Here is a 16340-nt window from a genome sequence, read left to right as displayed (position 1 = left end):
TCAGTCAAACAAACCATCTATCTGTAATGTTGACTTTTTTTGTGAGATTAAAATGTTACTTTATTATTTCTGGTCTGTGTCTTCGCAGCTTTAGTCACACAGACTTTATTTGCAGTGAAAAATATTGCCATTGCTTGTGTCGTACTTTGTGCTGCCTTTAGCGCTCGTTCGGTATCTGGCAAATGTTTTGGCACACACGGGTTCGTTGCAGCTCCAACCTCTTAATCTGTATTTAAGAATCTCTTTGTCTCTGGACCTTCTGGTTAGACCAGGTTTTCTGGGGGATTATTCTTTTATCCTTTTTTTTTAATTTTTGCTTTAGGGCGGTTTGGTTTTCTTCTAGTCTTCTTCTGGTTCCACTGTTGTATTTAACTGAGAAATGACTATCTGATGTCCCCTGGCTACGGAGCAGATTTCCTTTTTTCAACCTTAGGGACAATAAAGAACAACCGACTGAGTCAGTGATTGATTGACTTGGAAAATCATTAACAACAGGACATAACAGAAACGATTGATTCTGAAACTAGTCTTCAAACATAAAAAGTATGCACCTACCACCCAAAACTACTGCTGCCTCTCCCATGCTCCAACTGAAAGCATCCTAGAAATTAGACTGATGAGCCCCATCCAGCATCAATAATCTTCTCTATCACATTGTTAATAGGAGGAAGGATACAACAGTTTCAGGTAAACCTCAAAGCCCCGAGAAACCCTTCACATCAGTCTCCTAGTTGTAATTCCGAGTGGAAGATATCCATATTTCTGATAGCAAAGATATCTCCCACTTGGCGAATGGAACGACAGATCTTTTAAGCAAATCTTTGGCAAAATGGCTGCAAGGCCACCACTGCTAACCGCTACATCCAAACAAATCCCTCATGAACACTAATACGATTAATTCAGCTGATTTAATAGGAGCCGTTCACTGTATGTTTGCATCTGGTTTCACATGTTAACAAACTGCTAAAAAATAAAAAACAAAAGTAGATCGTTTAGGCGTGAACGTTCCCAAGTTGGAATAACGAAAGGTTTTTTTCCCTGTACTTCCCATTCTGCCTGCATTTCAAGGATGTGCTAAAATTGTATTCTTGTAACTGAAATGACTGAAATTACCTGTGTGGGTGTGCAGGGCCTTTAGTGGGCCTTTTTGGGGACATTTTGACATGTCACAGAGGGAAAAGCACAGGTGTAAACAATATAATAAATGACATCTGAATTCTGGAGACATTGTTAATGTCATTGGGTTTGTTTCCATCCACCTGTTTTCATGTATTTACCATGTAACATGCATTTTCAATTTGCGAATGAAAAAAAATTTCCCCCCAAAAAATCTTGAAATATCGCAAAAAAGTTTTTACCCCCAAATTAAGTGGATGGAAACGTGCATGAATTCACATTTTCTTTAGCCGAATTTCTCAAAATTTGGTTTTTATTTGCGCCACCTGTGGATGGAAACCTACCTATAAATAATAGTTGTGCTTTTCCTTCTATGAAAAATAGTTTTAATAGTCATATAATAGTTTTTTGAACGAAGACTCCAGTCTCCATGTTAACTCAACACTCCATATCTATGTAGAGGAAAAACAAAGAGTAACACAGAGCCTCTAAACGTATTACCTGTCCAGCCAGGCGAGCAGGCTCTTGGCGGCGGTGATGAGGTCGACCACGGAGGTCAGCAGATCGTTGGGTAGCCGCCGCGAGGTTCTGCTCTCTGATTGACTGCTTCGGCGGCGGCCGGAAATGAAGTTCTGCAGGTTTTTGGCCGAGGCACCGAGTTTGTGAGCCAGAGTCCTGACGCTTTCTGTCTCCAGACCTGAGTTCTGCACACATGCACGCACGCACACACACACATACACACACACACACGCGTGCACACACACATATAAACACACACATAAACACAGATTAGCTGAAACTCCAGACAGTGAACCACCATGAATAAAAATTAGTCTTATTTGTCAACATGTTTACCAGGTTTTCTTAAGGAGTCTGGTGCATATTAATGACTTATATTATTCACTTATTATACATTTAGTAGAGAGAAAGTCATCACACTGACTGCAGGTATATAAAACAGTTAAGAGTGGCTTTGCTTCCACCAGCCACAGCATGAAAATGTAGCTCATATAGTAATCCATCAGTAAAAATAATCCACTATTGTAATATACAAAACTGATAAGTCATTCCGCTGCATAATGAGTAATTACTGTAATACCCTTGACTTTTAAAGTTTATTTTGCTGTAAATAACTACATTCTTTTACTCAAGTATTGACTAGAGACCACATGGTATTGAATAACGTACGTATACAATGGTCAGTATAGAGTTCTCGAACAACCTCCTCAGGAGGGCATCTAGCTTATCACTTTCTGAATGTAATTCAGCTTGTTTACTTGTTTCCCCATTTATTCTGTGTATTATTTGGGGAAGAACTTGACGAAGTCCTACTTTTGAAGTTAAGTTCTTGCCTTTGAACATGAAACAGGAGACTTGTCCTTTTTTACCCATCCAGGCCCTTTGTATCTTTCAGTTAGGTTCGGGACTCTGGTATTTTTTTGACCCATAGAGCTACAACTAGCTTCTCTGCTGTTTCTGTTTTCATGCAAATAAATACGTTAAACCCCCTTTTTCAAAGTGGACATAAAGATCGCACAATGACGCACGGAGGCTTGTTAAGCTACTTTTGTACAAAGTGATCTTTCAACCCTCGGTTTGAAGGTTAGTTTCAACCAATTCATGTTGACATGTTTTTCTGTGGAAGAAAATGATCTAATGTCCCTAGAGGGCCCTTTTTTTTTATAATGCGAACCTACTTTCTATAAAAGTGTTAAAGTTACTACGTCAGTGTGCAACTGGAAGAGCTCAGTATCATGCTTCTATTATATTGAACTTAATTCGTATGCATACCGGAAAGTATTGCTATTTGTCCATATGAACTTTGCCCGATGAAGGTCTAAGGACCAACACAACATCAATAAAGTGAGTACAGGTGCTGGACGGTACGCGGGATTCTTTGTTTTCTTTCCAAGCTTCACTCATAGGCGTTTTTGCAAACCCTCATCCTTTGCACTTCTTCCTCCGTAGTTCGAAAAGGGACTTATAGTGGCAGTCTCTGAAAATGAAACTGTTTTTTTCTTAGATTGTGATAGTGTCGATTGGGAGATTCACAGATTTGATGCAGGACACAGACAATTTACACCGTGCAATCTGTTACGTTGTTCACCGGAGCAGAACAGCATACATTAAAGCTGCAGCTATTAAAAAAAGCAGGTAATGAGAGTCCTGCCCTGCACTGACACTGCAAAACAAACACCCAACAAACACAAACTCACCAGAGCGCAGAGCAAGTCGACAGCCTCCAGAATGAGCTCCTGGTGTCCTATGCGAGAGACTCCCAGTTCCTCCAGCTCGGCGTGGCTAATCCTCAGCAGCCTCTCCCCGCACACGCCTCCGCGCTCAAACACACACACATATTGCTGCAAGCAGTCGTCCAGACCTGGAGCGAAAACACACATATCATCAAGGTTACTCGCAATGAGTAAACACAGATTTGGTCCAAAATGAGATCGCGACCCAAAGGGGGAAAAAAAAAAAAAGATAGTTTCTTCTTCAAGGGGACTGAGAATCCAACTAGATACAGTGTTTGTAACGGATAAACGTGTTCCTTTTACCCAACTCCAGTGTAAATACAGCAAGCTGTAAATATCCTGCCTCATAGCCTGCATTTAAATCTGGCATTTTTATAACTGACAAAAATGTGAAAAAGGGTTACTCTGACTTTGGCTCTCGTGCCATCATCCGGTCAGATCTTTACTTTGTCCGCTACTTCATTTCACGACCAAATACCCGCATAGCTGGATGACATTCCCCATCAGCCCCAGCGGTACTCAGTGTTCAGTGCTAACGGGAAAATGTTCGCGGGCTGACTCGCCGAACCGAGATAGCGAAAATGGTAAATAGTAGACCTACTTAGCAGATTAGCAACGCCATCGTGAGTATGTTAGCATGCTGATGTTAGCATTTAGCTCAAAGTACAGCATCGCAGAGCTGCTAGCATGGCTGTAGACACCAAAAAAAAATCTGCTAGCGCAATAAGCATATTTCGACATGTTTCAAACAGAAATCAACTTTTGAGACTCAGTTGCAGACAAAAACAATTTATGAAGGAAGGCTTTTCCAGCAATTGTATATATCAGCTTATTCTGCAATGCAAAAAAAAGAGCTGATAAGCAAGTAAAGTCGATCTACATGTTATTTAATATATATCTATATATCGATATATCTATATCATGATATCATGGACTTTCAGTACCCTGAGGGGAAATTACCTCACATTTCTCCTGCTTCTCTGAAAGACTGTTGTACTGTTAAAATGTGGCTACACTGTCAGTTAAAGGCGCTTATACACTGCCAGCATTCATATCTGTTTTTGTGGCAATTATGAGAGCACACATAAGGTAGCTAGAAATGATGGGCTCTGGGTGCCGGAGGGGGACTCTCATACCCACAACACCATCACTCTTCATGACCCGTCCACGGCTCAGACACTCTTCAAACCCATTCATCCCCTGATCGATAGCCAGACGCGTCCCCACTTGAAATTATAGGTTTCGGGCTTCGCTCCAGAAACACTAATCAGCTTTGGTCGCTACACTTTTCACCAGCGGTTTCCCCCTTCAAAGTCTGCCTACAGGGAGCACGGACTTCTATTAGTCTGCAAAGAGAATGTAAGACACAATTTTTCTGCCGCTTTTCCCAGTTCATCTCAGATAATGCAACAGCTGCTGCGTCATGTTTCTGAGCCATTTCAGCTTTATTTGCCATTTTGTATATTTCAACGCAACCCAACGGCTGCCAAACCACGGGAAGCGTAATGAAATGCAGTTTGTTTTAAGAGAGACCTAAGGGCCACACATTTTAGGACTTATTTTGTTTTCTTTTCCTTGTTCCTGTCCATTTACAGCATGAGCAAAATGTATGACTTTGAGAACTGTTTCACCACGGAATGAGAGTAAATGGAAAGAGACAGAAACTTCCCTTTTCCCTCTGCCATGGTGCTAAAAGGACCAATAAAGATGATCTACAATATTTGGACTTGTATCGTGGCCTGACAGTTGAGAACCTTTACCTTGTCGGCATTTTTAGTAAATAATATATCCTAGAAAAGAACCGCTTGCGCATCCGGACGCGACTACGTTTGTGCACCTGTGACCAAAACTCCAGCAAAGAAAGGGGCATTATACAAAGTTTTATTATAGTTCTATAAACAAAGAGGCCTTTAGATCAGCACTATTTACTGCTCTGTGTCCAGCCAAGAGTCTCCAAAGGACCCAAAGCAAACTCTGTACCTGAAACAAGGGTCAGGAGACTGGAACAAAAGAGGTAATGGATAGGCAATCAGGCAGCCATCCAGGTAAGACTTTACTCTCTGTTGGATTGTGTAACGTCTGTGCTGTGAGTATGTGTGGGACGGTCTCTCTAGACCCGCGGGTGTGCGAGTGTGCAAGTGTGTGGGTTGCGTGCTTTGTTGGTGTTGTGCATGTGTGTGTGCGTGTGTGCGTGTGTGTGTGTGTGTGTGTCTCTGTGTGTGTGTGTTCGTCTGGCCCGAGCGGGTTTGCTGAGTCAAAGGAAAGCAGATCAAGCTAGGGTGGCTCAGCTGCAGCCTCTGGCTCCCAAAACAATGAAGGTATCCAGCTCCTAACCTCTTAACAAACATCCAACTGGCAAACACACACTTTAAAACACGCACACACACATACACACACACACTTCTGAGGAATGAGCATTGATTTCCCCCGCTTCAAGTCCCTGCTTTATAATACACTCATCTATCATAACCACACTAACAAAGATGGAGAAAAAAGGATGAGAAGAGAGCGTAGGAAGAGAAGGAGAGAAAAAAAGGAAAAAGGCAGAGAGGAAAAAAAAAAACTCATAAGCCAGCTGCTAAATTGCATGCAAACTATTTCACACACACACACACAAATGCCATCTCTCATCAGTGACAAGCAAACAGCATTTGTCGGCTTCTGCACCCTCCCAATGCTTCCTCCCCTCCCCTGTCTGAAGTCTAAATGAAGCATGCAATTCCAAAATGCCATATATCGACTTGGGCGGGGGTATGTGTGTGTGTGTGTGTGTGGGGGGGGGGGGGTGAAGCCTGAAATCACTCACATCATTTTATCTTTAAACACATAAACAAACAACAGCTTTTATGATCTTAAAATGAAATACGAGCAATCCCTTTTAAAGGAGTAGGCATCGTCTTTTCACCATTATCTCACTTTGCAAGGGAACTCGGCAAATTGATTCCGCTATCCGGACCCCCGAAACACTTCAAGCCGATGTGATTATCTCGGCTCAAAGGTTCCACTAACAAGCATGAAAGGATTTGATAAGAATAAAAAAAAATAAAAAAAATAAAATCAAACCGCTCAGATGTGACTTATTTGTGTGGCATCCTGCTTTAATGTTTGGTGAGGGTCACTTAAGGTACACTAAGGGTTGGAGAAGGACCGGAAAAGGGATTTTGAGATACTTGCATGTAAAGTATTTCCATTCTATGGTACGTTTCACTTATATTCCACGACATCTAAGAGTGAAATATTGTACTTTTTAAACCGCACTTCGTTCATTTTAGAGCTATACTCGTCAGTTACTACGAGGATTTTACACATAAAAACATAGGATCATCCTTAAGATGACCCTTACTGAGCATTAAGCTATAGACAGGAGGTAATTGGCGTAGCTTAGGTGGCCGGGCACTGTCTAAACTTCAGAAAGCGACCTACCGGCACCTTTAACCCTTAAATGCAAACTTCGCGTGTTTAGCGACGCAGGACTATATTACACCCTGTCAAATACATTAATTTCATTCAATTAGGCACTCGGCTCCCTGGTGTTCCTCAAACTATCTGTCAGCAACAATGTTATGAGAGCAGCTGCGTGCGAAGATGGACCTGGGGCTACCGATGACGAGGACGTAGTTGTTCGTTTCAGAAGTGAAGCGCGAGAATGCTGAAGCTGGCCCGGACGATGTGAGCTCTGAGTCGGACGATGGTCAAGATCAAGTCCAAGTAGCGGTCCCAAGTGAACTTAGAACTGATGAGTGAATCTTATGCAGTTACCTCAACTGCCTCGACCCTGCTGCTATATGCACACAAGTAGTTTTCCAGGCCAGATTTGTTTTACTTTGGAAAAACCCAAACCACCTGTTTTCCCCATCTTCCAGTCTTTATCAGGCTCTAGTTTTGTACTTAACACATAATCTTCAAACTTCTCATCTAACTCCAAGCCGGAACACAAAAAAGAATATTGCCCAAAAGTCAGATTATGCTTTTAAACTACCCAACAGCTAAAGTTATGTTACATGTTAATGAATATTAATATTAATCCAATAACAAATCCCCTCTAAAAAGAGACAAATCTGCATGAGTACCGTATACTTTGCAGCTCATACTGCAATACTTGTACATAATTCAGATTCTGAGTGCAGTACTAGTGCTGGTGATAAAGTACAACATGTGGCCAAAATTATGTAGACAGCTCTTCACTTTTGGTTTGGGACCGTTTGTCATGGCTTGGGCTAGGTCCCTTACTTCACATTGAGGGAAATCTTACGGCTAAAGCATACAAATGTTTGACAGTGCTGTGCTTCTGACTTTGGTGGCAACACTCTGGGAACATGGCAATGTCCTTTTGCACAAAGCGAGGCCCGTAGGGGAATATTTTTCGTAGCTTGGTGTGGAAGAATGACCTAAACCCCACCCAACACCTTGGGGACGAAGTGGAACACCGAGTGCAAGCCAGACCTTACCACCCTACATCAGTGCTGGGCCTGATGATCATATATAGGTGTGACGGTCTCGTAATTTTGTCTGTGCAGTGTATTTTTACATTGTGGTATTGGTATTTTTAGCCAAGTGAGTCGTCTGAGCACTTTTTCCCCTAACCGCGAGACTTGTGCTTTAATGAGCGTTAATAGCGGCTGATTCTCTAAAACATGCAAAGCTGATTAAAACAATGTTGGCTCTCACAGGCAAAGTGTTACAATTGCTGCGAGAGGCAGAGAGAGAGGCAGAGAGAAGCAGAAGGGGAAATATACACTGTGCAGGAAAGCTCACTGATAATCAGCATCGCTTATCATTGGCAGCGAGGGAAAGCGTGAATGCCCTGAATACTGATGAGTCAAATTGTAAGTGATGTCAGCGAGTGCACAGACACCCACGCAGATTGAAGCAGACACTGGAAGAGTGCTATGCAGTTAAAATATACATACAGTATAATGACGGCTGCATAGGATTAATTCTTCTACTGCAGTCGTTCCCGACCCTTTTTGTCAAAAATACCCCCACAGCCCTGTCAGACGAACTCAAGGATGACACCGCCGTTTGTCTAAGCCATTTCTCCGTTACTATTTCTTTCATTTTGGCTATTTCACCGTTTACTTTTTGTCCATTTATCCATTAGTTTTAACTTTTTAGCTGTTTCAACCGTTCATCCATTAGGTTGAGCTAAATATTTCAACTGCTTATCCATTACTTTTAACTAACTATTTTAACCCTTTATCCATTACTTTTAGCTAAAATTTTCAACAGTTTATCAATTACTTTAAGCTTACCATTAACCATTTCCTATTATTTTTAACTAACTAGTCCGAGCTTTTAGCTAACCATTACCCAGCGGACAACCTCATTTGGGTCCCATGCGGTGCCACTGAGAGCTGAAAATCGGCCCACATAGGACCCACATCAGTCGTGAAATGGGGGTCGCATGTGGGCCTTGTTAAAGTGCACTTGTTAAAGTGTTACAATCACTCAATATGTGTACCCCTTGGTGACTGAAGGAATGCCACGGGTGGGAACAAGTAGCCCTACCCCTGGCTGGGAATCACTATTCTACTGTACATCCAGTAAAAATATTAGAGTATACCCGTTTAGAATATTTCAGGTTTTGCTATAAATGTCTGTGTGGGTTTGTTGTATAATGGTGTCTCATCTGTACAATCATGCACTCATATCTCTGTATGTACAGTATACATGTGCATTTATGTGTCCGTTTGTTAAAGAGTTCATGTGTCTGCATGTGTTTGACTGGTACTGAAAAAGCGTGAGTCATAGCTGACTCACACATTTAACTCCCACAGAGGCACACTTTTCACAACAGCGGGCAAGCCAAACTCCCACAAACACCCTCTTTCTCTCACACACACACGTTTAATAAAAACTAGATTTTGCGGTGACTTCTGGGATGTTCAAGAGTCCTGTAAAAGATCTGGCCCTCCCTGTCGGGTTATGTGTCATCTGTTCCAAGCACTTTGAAGCTTCGGTAACAATAAAAGTTAGGCGAGCGTTAACTGTGTCCCTGGGATTTGTAAATGCAGGATGTTAGAAGCCCGAGAGCTATTAGAAGTGAGTTTATGACCAGAAGGTTGCCAGTCTAAATCCAATATCGTCTGGGAAGATTTTGCATGGGCAAAGAAAACCAGGCAAACTCTACTCCTAAATTAGAACAGCTTTTTTTGCTTTTGATATTTATTTTCTTGCATTTCCTGAGGTTAATTGTTGCTATTTACTGTACTGTATTAAACCAGTAGAATCTATTTATTTTTCTGATTTAATACCATTCGAGAAAACCTCAAACTGCAAGACCGTCTGTATTACTTTTCTCTCTGTATCACATCAGTTTTGCAGTCTTGTGCCAATATAATGAGGGAAGCTAAAAAAAAAAACAAACGAAAAAAGCACAAGCCTCATACATGAAAAGTCAGTAGAAGGAGGCAACTCCAGAAAGACGAATGCAGCTTTGCTCCAGGCAATGCTACAGCAAAGAATTGTTTACTTGGGTTAGAAATGTTCTCCTTGGAAATCACCATTTCTCAATAAACACATCATTCACCTTCAGGTGCCTGTAAATATCTGTTCCTATCCGGTATTTACAACTGGAAAAGTTTCAACCAATGCCATGAGCACAGAAAGCTTGTAATGGGACAAAATTATTAAAATGCAGATTATGTTTCCAAAGTAATATATGTTCGTTTTGAAAAAGCACAGTTAAAATGAAGCTGTGCAGGGTTTATGAAAACTATGCAACGAATTTTAAAACAGCCCAGTCCAGACTGCAATAGAATATTTTATAACCTTGCAACGGAAATATATATATATAAATCCACTGTACGCTACCTGCTAGGAACCAAATGGCAGAAGGACAAAGAAACAAGCAGGTGAACATAGTGGAGCATTTAGCAGCTAAGAAGCCAGATATGTGTTTCAGGAGTTGGTGGAGGCCGAACCAGAGCTAAAAAAGAGAGTAAATTGGACTTACATTTGTTAGGTGGAAAGAAACACAACTGCAAATTAGTTGCTAATGTTGGGCCGTGTCTGGTGGGTGTGTAAGTAGGGAATTCACTGCTCGCTTAGCTCAGCAGCTTTTGATTGAAAAGGCTGTTTTTAACGTTCAAAACTGACTCTTTTTAAAACTTTAAAAATAAAAAACTGTAAAGGGACTTTTAAATATGCCCTTGATGACTACATACATGATATCATGCTAAAAGACTGAGGCTAAAGCTAATAGGTCCCAGGGGAAGTTGGGTCCCACATGATGATCCATGTAGAAGACATCGAAATAAATCTTCTATCTCCAAATGTTGGAGTTGTCTATTAATGGTAAAGTGCATGTACCCAACTGTTGAAATGTCAATAGTAAAATTGCATACATTTATCTACATCAAATAGGCTTTCTAAACCCCTTGACTGTCATCGTTCTTCTTGTTGAGCGCTGTGGTAGCGTAGGGTTTAAAATTTAAAATAAAAAAATCATTGAACGTTAATTGATGCATTGAAATCCACCAAGCTTTATCGCTGAGCTTGCTACAGTATATAAATGCCCTCAGCCAGAGCTGTACCATGCTTGAGTGACTTTTACAGGCCTGCCTTGTCTCTTTGGTCTCTGAGTGACCGAAACACTTCAAACCTCAATTTCCCCAACACCATTTGTTTGCTCAGTACACACAAATGAACCGACAAGCACAGAGCCTGGCTGATCTCGTGCAAACTGATGAATTTTTTTGAATAAACATAAATAAATCCTCACTGTGTCTGACCTGTAATAAAAAAAAAAAAAAAAAAAAAGATCAATCGAACCCACAGACCGAAAAATCCCGCGAACCTAAAGGCTGTGACCATCACTGAGAGGCAAGAGATGTCATCGTATGTGCTTGCAGTGCTGTCACGGCAATTTCAGTACTCAGTCTAGTGATCAGATTCATGCAAGAGAAATGAGGTAAGGTTTTGCCCCGGCATCCTGCGTGAGCAGATGATGACAGGACATAGGGTAAAAATTCCCATCGTTCCCAGCAATGTACAGTAAGTTCTCATATTACTATTGAAGTGCACCACTCCCATATTGTTTAAGCCTCAGTCGTGCCAATGCAACACTGTCACCGATTCAACAATGGCCGGACCTTTTGGTCCCAAACGCCTGTGGTATATGTGATCTGTATGTTATCGTACACATGCGCGCGCGCACACACACACAAACACACACACACAGAATACAAATACGGTATATCATGTTTCCCTCTGTCGCCGAAGACACACCCGAGAGACCCAGCATGAACTGAATGCCATACTAAGGCATGCCACGTGTGCTATGTATAAGTGTGTATATGAACATGTATGTGTGTGTGTGTGTGTGTGTGTGTGTGTGTGTGTGTGTGTGTGTGTGCGCGCGCACGCGTATGTCCAAGGACCCGGGTGGAGCCTTCTGTTCAGAGCGGGTATGTGCGTCTGTCAGCTGTTCTGCACAGACGGTCTGAGACGAACAACTCACCATCCACCCACACATACTGACTGCACACACACACACACACACACACACACACACACACACACTTATAAACACATGGCGTATGCACATGGCCAACCTATAACCAATCCAATGATGAGGCTCAGAGAAACTGACACAGGACATCATGTAAATAAATCTTCTGCACAACTTACATTTGCATTTTACTGAAGCATATGAGTCAATAGATTCCCTGGCCCTGATGAAACAGACATGAGGAATAACAGTTAGTGCTAATATTAGTTATCACTAGTCATTTTTCTCAGTTTATGTGGAGGGTGGGATTTTGGACCAGGCTGTGTGTGTTGACGGGTACGGTAAGAGACATGGAGCGAGGACGCGTCTTGGCGCTACGCTACCACATATGAAAAATGTCACAGATTGTCCTGATTAGGGCGCTGTTAAAGGTCAGAAGGTCAAATCTAAAAGGTCAAAAAATTAGTTATATAGCAGGTGGTATTTTTGATTTTACTGGCCCAATTTTTTTATGAACCTCTGTTGGATGATGCACTCTGGTTGCACTGTTAAGGTCTTTTACATCATTACACTGACTGGCCTGATGGGGGCGCTATCATTTAATGTCAAAACTTCACACTTTAAAAGGCCTTTACTGTTATGACAACTGGTCAGAATTTGCCGGAGCTTGTGAAAATAGTTAAATATCCTTCTCCTAGTTCAAAATCTATCTCCAGATTGTTAGTTTTAACCTCATTCTATCACAAAATGAAGTATGCATCGTTTCAAAAGTGCCCGTTTGCCGTTGGGTTTTTCAATTTTTTAATACTTTTTTTCGTGGGTACTTGAAAATCATATGGTATCCCTGTTAATTACAGGCCCAGAACTTAGTGCTAAGTTCAATTTGCTCAAAACGTCACAGAAATTAAAAGCAACAACGTTGAAAAAGCAGAAATTTGCAAAGAATTTGGGGTGTTGTTCCATATGATTCATGACAACAATGTGATATAATTATCTAGACCAAGGAGGTTATGTTTTCACCCATGTCTGTTTGTTGGTTTATTTGTCAGCAGGATTACGTAAAAAGTACTGAACCGATTTGCACCAAATTTGGTGAAGGGATGGGACGTGGGCCAGGGACAAACCCATTACATTCTGGTGTGGATCGGGTCAAAGGAGCAGATCCGGGATTTGTTTTTATCACTCTCCTTCACATTGCGAGGTAAGGCTTTTTTTCGCCTTGGTGGAGGTATGCGCTCTATTGAGTGCCAGTCAGATATAGTGACCTGTTGACGTATGTCCCAACTATGTCCAGCAGGAACAAGAATGGCTGAAAGAAAAATGCATTCTGTTGCTGGCTTCCATGTGGACATTTCCGGTCCAAAAGATGGAAGGGCTTTGGTTATACAGGTCAGATTACAGCTAACCATGTAAGCAATGGAAGAAGACTGCATCAGCAAAGAAGGGGCCCACAACAAGCTTATTTACTCATCTCAAGCAAAAGCCCCCAGTCGAGCATGAGGAGAGCCACTGAATTACAGGCACTGGTTTCATGAGGAGAGTATAATGACGTAGTTTTTAGTATTATTTATCAAATCTGCATCAATGTAAGAACATTTATCTGAATCTTTGACAACTATCAGCTAGTTAGTAGAAAATTACCTGCCAGTTCAAGATGTTTACAGAATGTAGCACGGTCCTTTGTCACGGCAGAAATTTTGGCATTTCATAGCAGGGAAAGCACAGATGTAATCGATAACACTGAAAAATGGCTGTTTTATTTAGGTGAGTCACTTCGGGTGACATGGTATTGTGCAGGCTGGCTTGCTTTCATGGTTTACTGAGCCAGTGTGAATTAAATTTGTTTCACCTTTGCTTTTCCTGCTGTGACAAGTCAAAACGTCTGCTGTGAGAAAAAAGGTCGATTGGAGTCTGTTATAACCGCTGTGAATCCAAGCTTACCACAGCCTCCATTTTCCAAAAAAAAACTACAAACTATTTACAGCCCCCTTTTGGACTGGGAAAAAATGAGTGTTTGTTACCAAAAATAGAGATTTTGGGTGGGGTATCACTTTACAGCCACAACCCCCAATTTTGTTTTATGGCCGAATAACGCCCCCCAGATCCCATAAATTTCCCTCCAGCTCTGAGTTTAGTTGCATGAATGCCAACAGCTGAGAAGTGGGAGAAAATTTTAGGATACGATGGCATTATTCACTGCTAGCAACGGCAAGAATTATAGCCCAAATTGATCTTACAAACTAGATGGAGTCTTCTAGGAAGATCTGAATGACCTTCACATAGCGGCTATAGATCCACATACATAAATTACTTTTTTTTTTTTGATGGAACTTACAGTATTGGCACCACAGCTAAAACTTCGCTGTTAATTTAAACTAAACTAGGTTAGATAATAAATATCATAAATGGACTGGTCTTTACTGTGAGCAGGTCTCCTTTTGGCAGGTGTTTTCGGGAAAGCCCGAGGCTGACATTGGCTCTGCTTTTTTGAGCCAAATTGAGTTGTTACCAGCATACGGTATGTTTTAATTGTGTTGGCAACAAGTCATACTGAATGTGTTTCATGGCAGGGCAAATGAAAAGATGAACAAATTATGACTGGTGCAAAACACAGAGCCTAAGGGGACACTTGTTTGTGAGAGACTGACACCAAAACCCGATGTTCATTCTTGATGATTTAGAGCATTTTATGAAGTCAGATGCAGGAAATGCGTAATTCACATCATCTAAATTTGGCCATTATCCACAGTAAAAAACAAAAGTGTCCTGTCAAACAGCAGCGTGGAAGCTGGAACGCACAATGTATCACGAACAACCATGCCTTTTCAATGCGTGAAAGAGTTTTACGCAGGCCGCTGGGTACAGACCTAATCAGCCTGCTGCTGAATTATGCATGACTATAATCTCTGGTCTGATCACTGCAATGTATCACAAGCACTCTTATAAACAAAACCAAATTACACTTTTAGATGAATACTAAAATACTAATTTGGGCTCTTTGTGCTTTTTCAATTGATGTTTTTGTTCTCTAAAGACCCTGCGTAGTGCTGCCTGCTCACTATTCCCACGGTGGCAGCATTTAAGACGGCAGGAATCTGCGTCTTTAAGACTACTGTCAGTCTGAAAGGATGAGCGACTTGACCTCGGTCCCGTTTTGTCACTCCTCTCATTCTAAAAAGTTTCTTCTCCCAGGCAGAGGCGGAGCCGGAGGAGTCTCCCAAAGTAGGAAAATGACAGATAGGTTGATTTGCTAGAATCAGAATGTCTGTATGATGTGACAGTTTCTTGTCGGAAAGTCAAATGACTACTGAGGGACGCAGAACAACCGCAACATGACGGAAAACAACGATAAAGGGACACGAAACGACCGCAAAGTCATGCAAAGTGACCACAAAGTGATGCTTAATTACTACAAAGTGATAGAAAAAACAATCACAAAATGACACAAACAAAAGCAAAGAGTCATGAGGGGACTACGAGTAGAACCTACGTTATTTGCTTTTCAGTCTGGGTGTCTTGCTTCTCCTTTAGCTTTTATGTATTACACCTAATAAATAATGTAGCTGTTAATAACGTAGTTTTCCCCATAAGTGCCCCCATTTTAAGTGCCCCCCCCCTCCCCTCCCCCCACACACACACACACACACCACCACCATCAAAAGTTTCTACACCTGCCCCTGCTCTCAGCCGTGAAGTTTGGCTACTCCTCCTCCTGTCACTTACACATTACATCATCATCCACTGACCATCAGGTGCCAGGATGATGCATGAACACCACACGCACGCGCGCGCGCACACACACACACACACACACACACACACACAAACAAAACCCTCCCACGCAACATAACATCGTACCAGCCTCTGTCTCCCTGTCTCTGTCTATTAATGTTAATCAGTAAGAGTGTGCGCGTGTGTTTGTTCATTTGCATCCAGGCGTGTAATTTATGAGATTGTCTATTAATTGATAATATTCATTAGGGGTGTGTGTGTGTGTGTGTGTGTGTGTGTGTGTGTGTGTTTCTATAGTCTACCTTTCATCCAGTCCACCACCTGGCTCGTGCTCCATTTGCTCACCGGCTCCATCACGAGCGCCATCGAGGAAACTTTGCGCTGACTCTCCGTTGCGCGCAAAGCGGTCACGTTAACCCAAAACAAAGCTCTGTCAGCCGGGCACACCTCCCCCCCGACCCTCCTCCGCTCCCTGCGTCCCTCCCCTCCGTCCGCAGCCAGGTGACTCCTTCTTTTTTTTTTTTTTTTTTTTTACACTGTCCCGGTCTGGTCGCCCTGTCGCCCCTGGCTCAGCCCGGTGTCGTGTCCAGTTAACGCAGCGCAGCCCTCAGTGCGGGGCAGCCCGAGCGTGTGTGCAGCGGAATCCGATACATTCCCCTGCTCGATCCGATCTAACATGTGTCGCCTGCCTCCCTCTCTCTCTCCTCTCCCTCTCTCTCCCTCTCTCTCTCTCTCTCTCTCTCTCCACTCCCTTCTTCCCAGTGCGCCAGTCCGGTCCCGGCTCCCAG

The 16340-nt window shown here is 42.2% G+C and overlaps 1 protein-coding gene across 1 annotated transcript in view; it reads right to left on the bottom strand.

Annotated features, from left to right (window-relative positions):
- cnksr2a (connector enhancer of kinase suppressor of Ras 2a) overlaps window positions 1–15918 on the bottom strand; it is a 48783-nt gene extending 32865 nt beyond the window's left edge. Inside the window, exons 1-3 of the mRNA XM_040127568.1 lie at window positions 15855–15918; window positions 3333–3496; window positions 1618–1820 (exon numbers count right to left, since the gene is read on the bottom strand). Coding sequence (XP_039983502.1) covers window positions 1618–1820; window positions 3333–3496; window positions 15855–15918 — 431 coding nt within the window. The remainder of the gene's footprint in view (window positions 1–1617; window positions 1821–3332; window positions 3497–15854) is intronic.
- Window positions 15919–16340: the final 422 nt, after the last annotated feature.

Source organism: Xiphias gladius, chromosome 5 (assembly GCF_016859285.1).
Source record: "Xiphias gladius isolate SHS-SW01 ecotype Sanya breed wild chromosome 5, ASM1685928v1, whole genome shotgun sequence".
Lineage (NCBI taxonomy): Eukaryota > Metazoa > Chordata > Actinopteri > Istiophoriformes > Xiphiidae > Xiphias > Xiphias gladius.
This window is presented reverse-complemented; position numbering and strand designations above follow the sequence as displayed.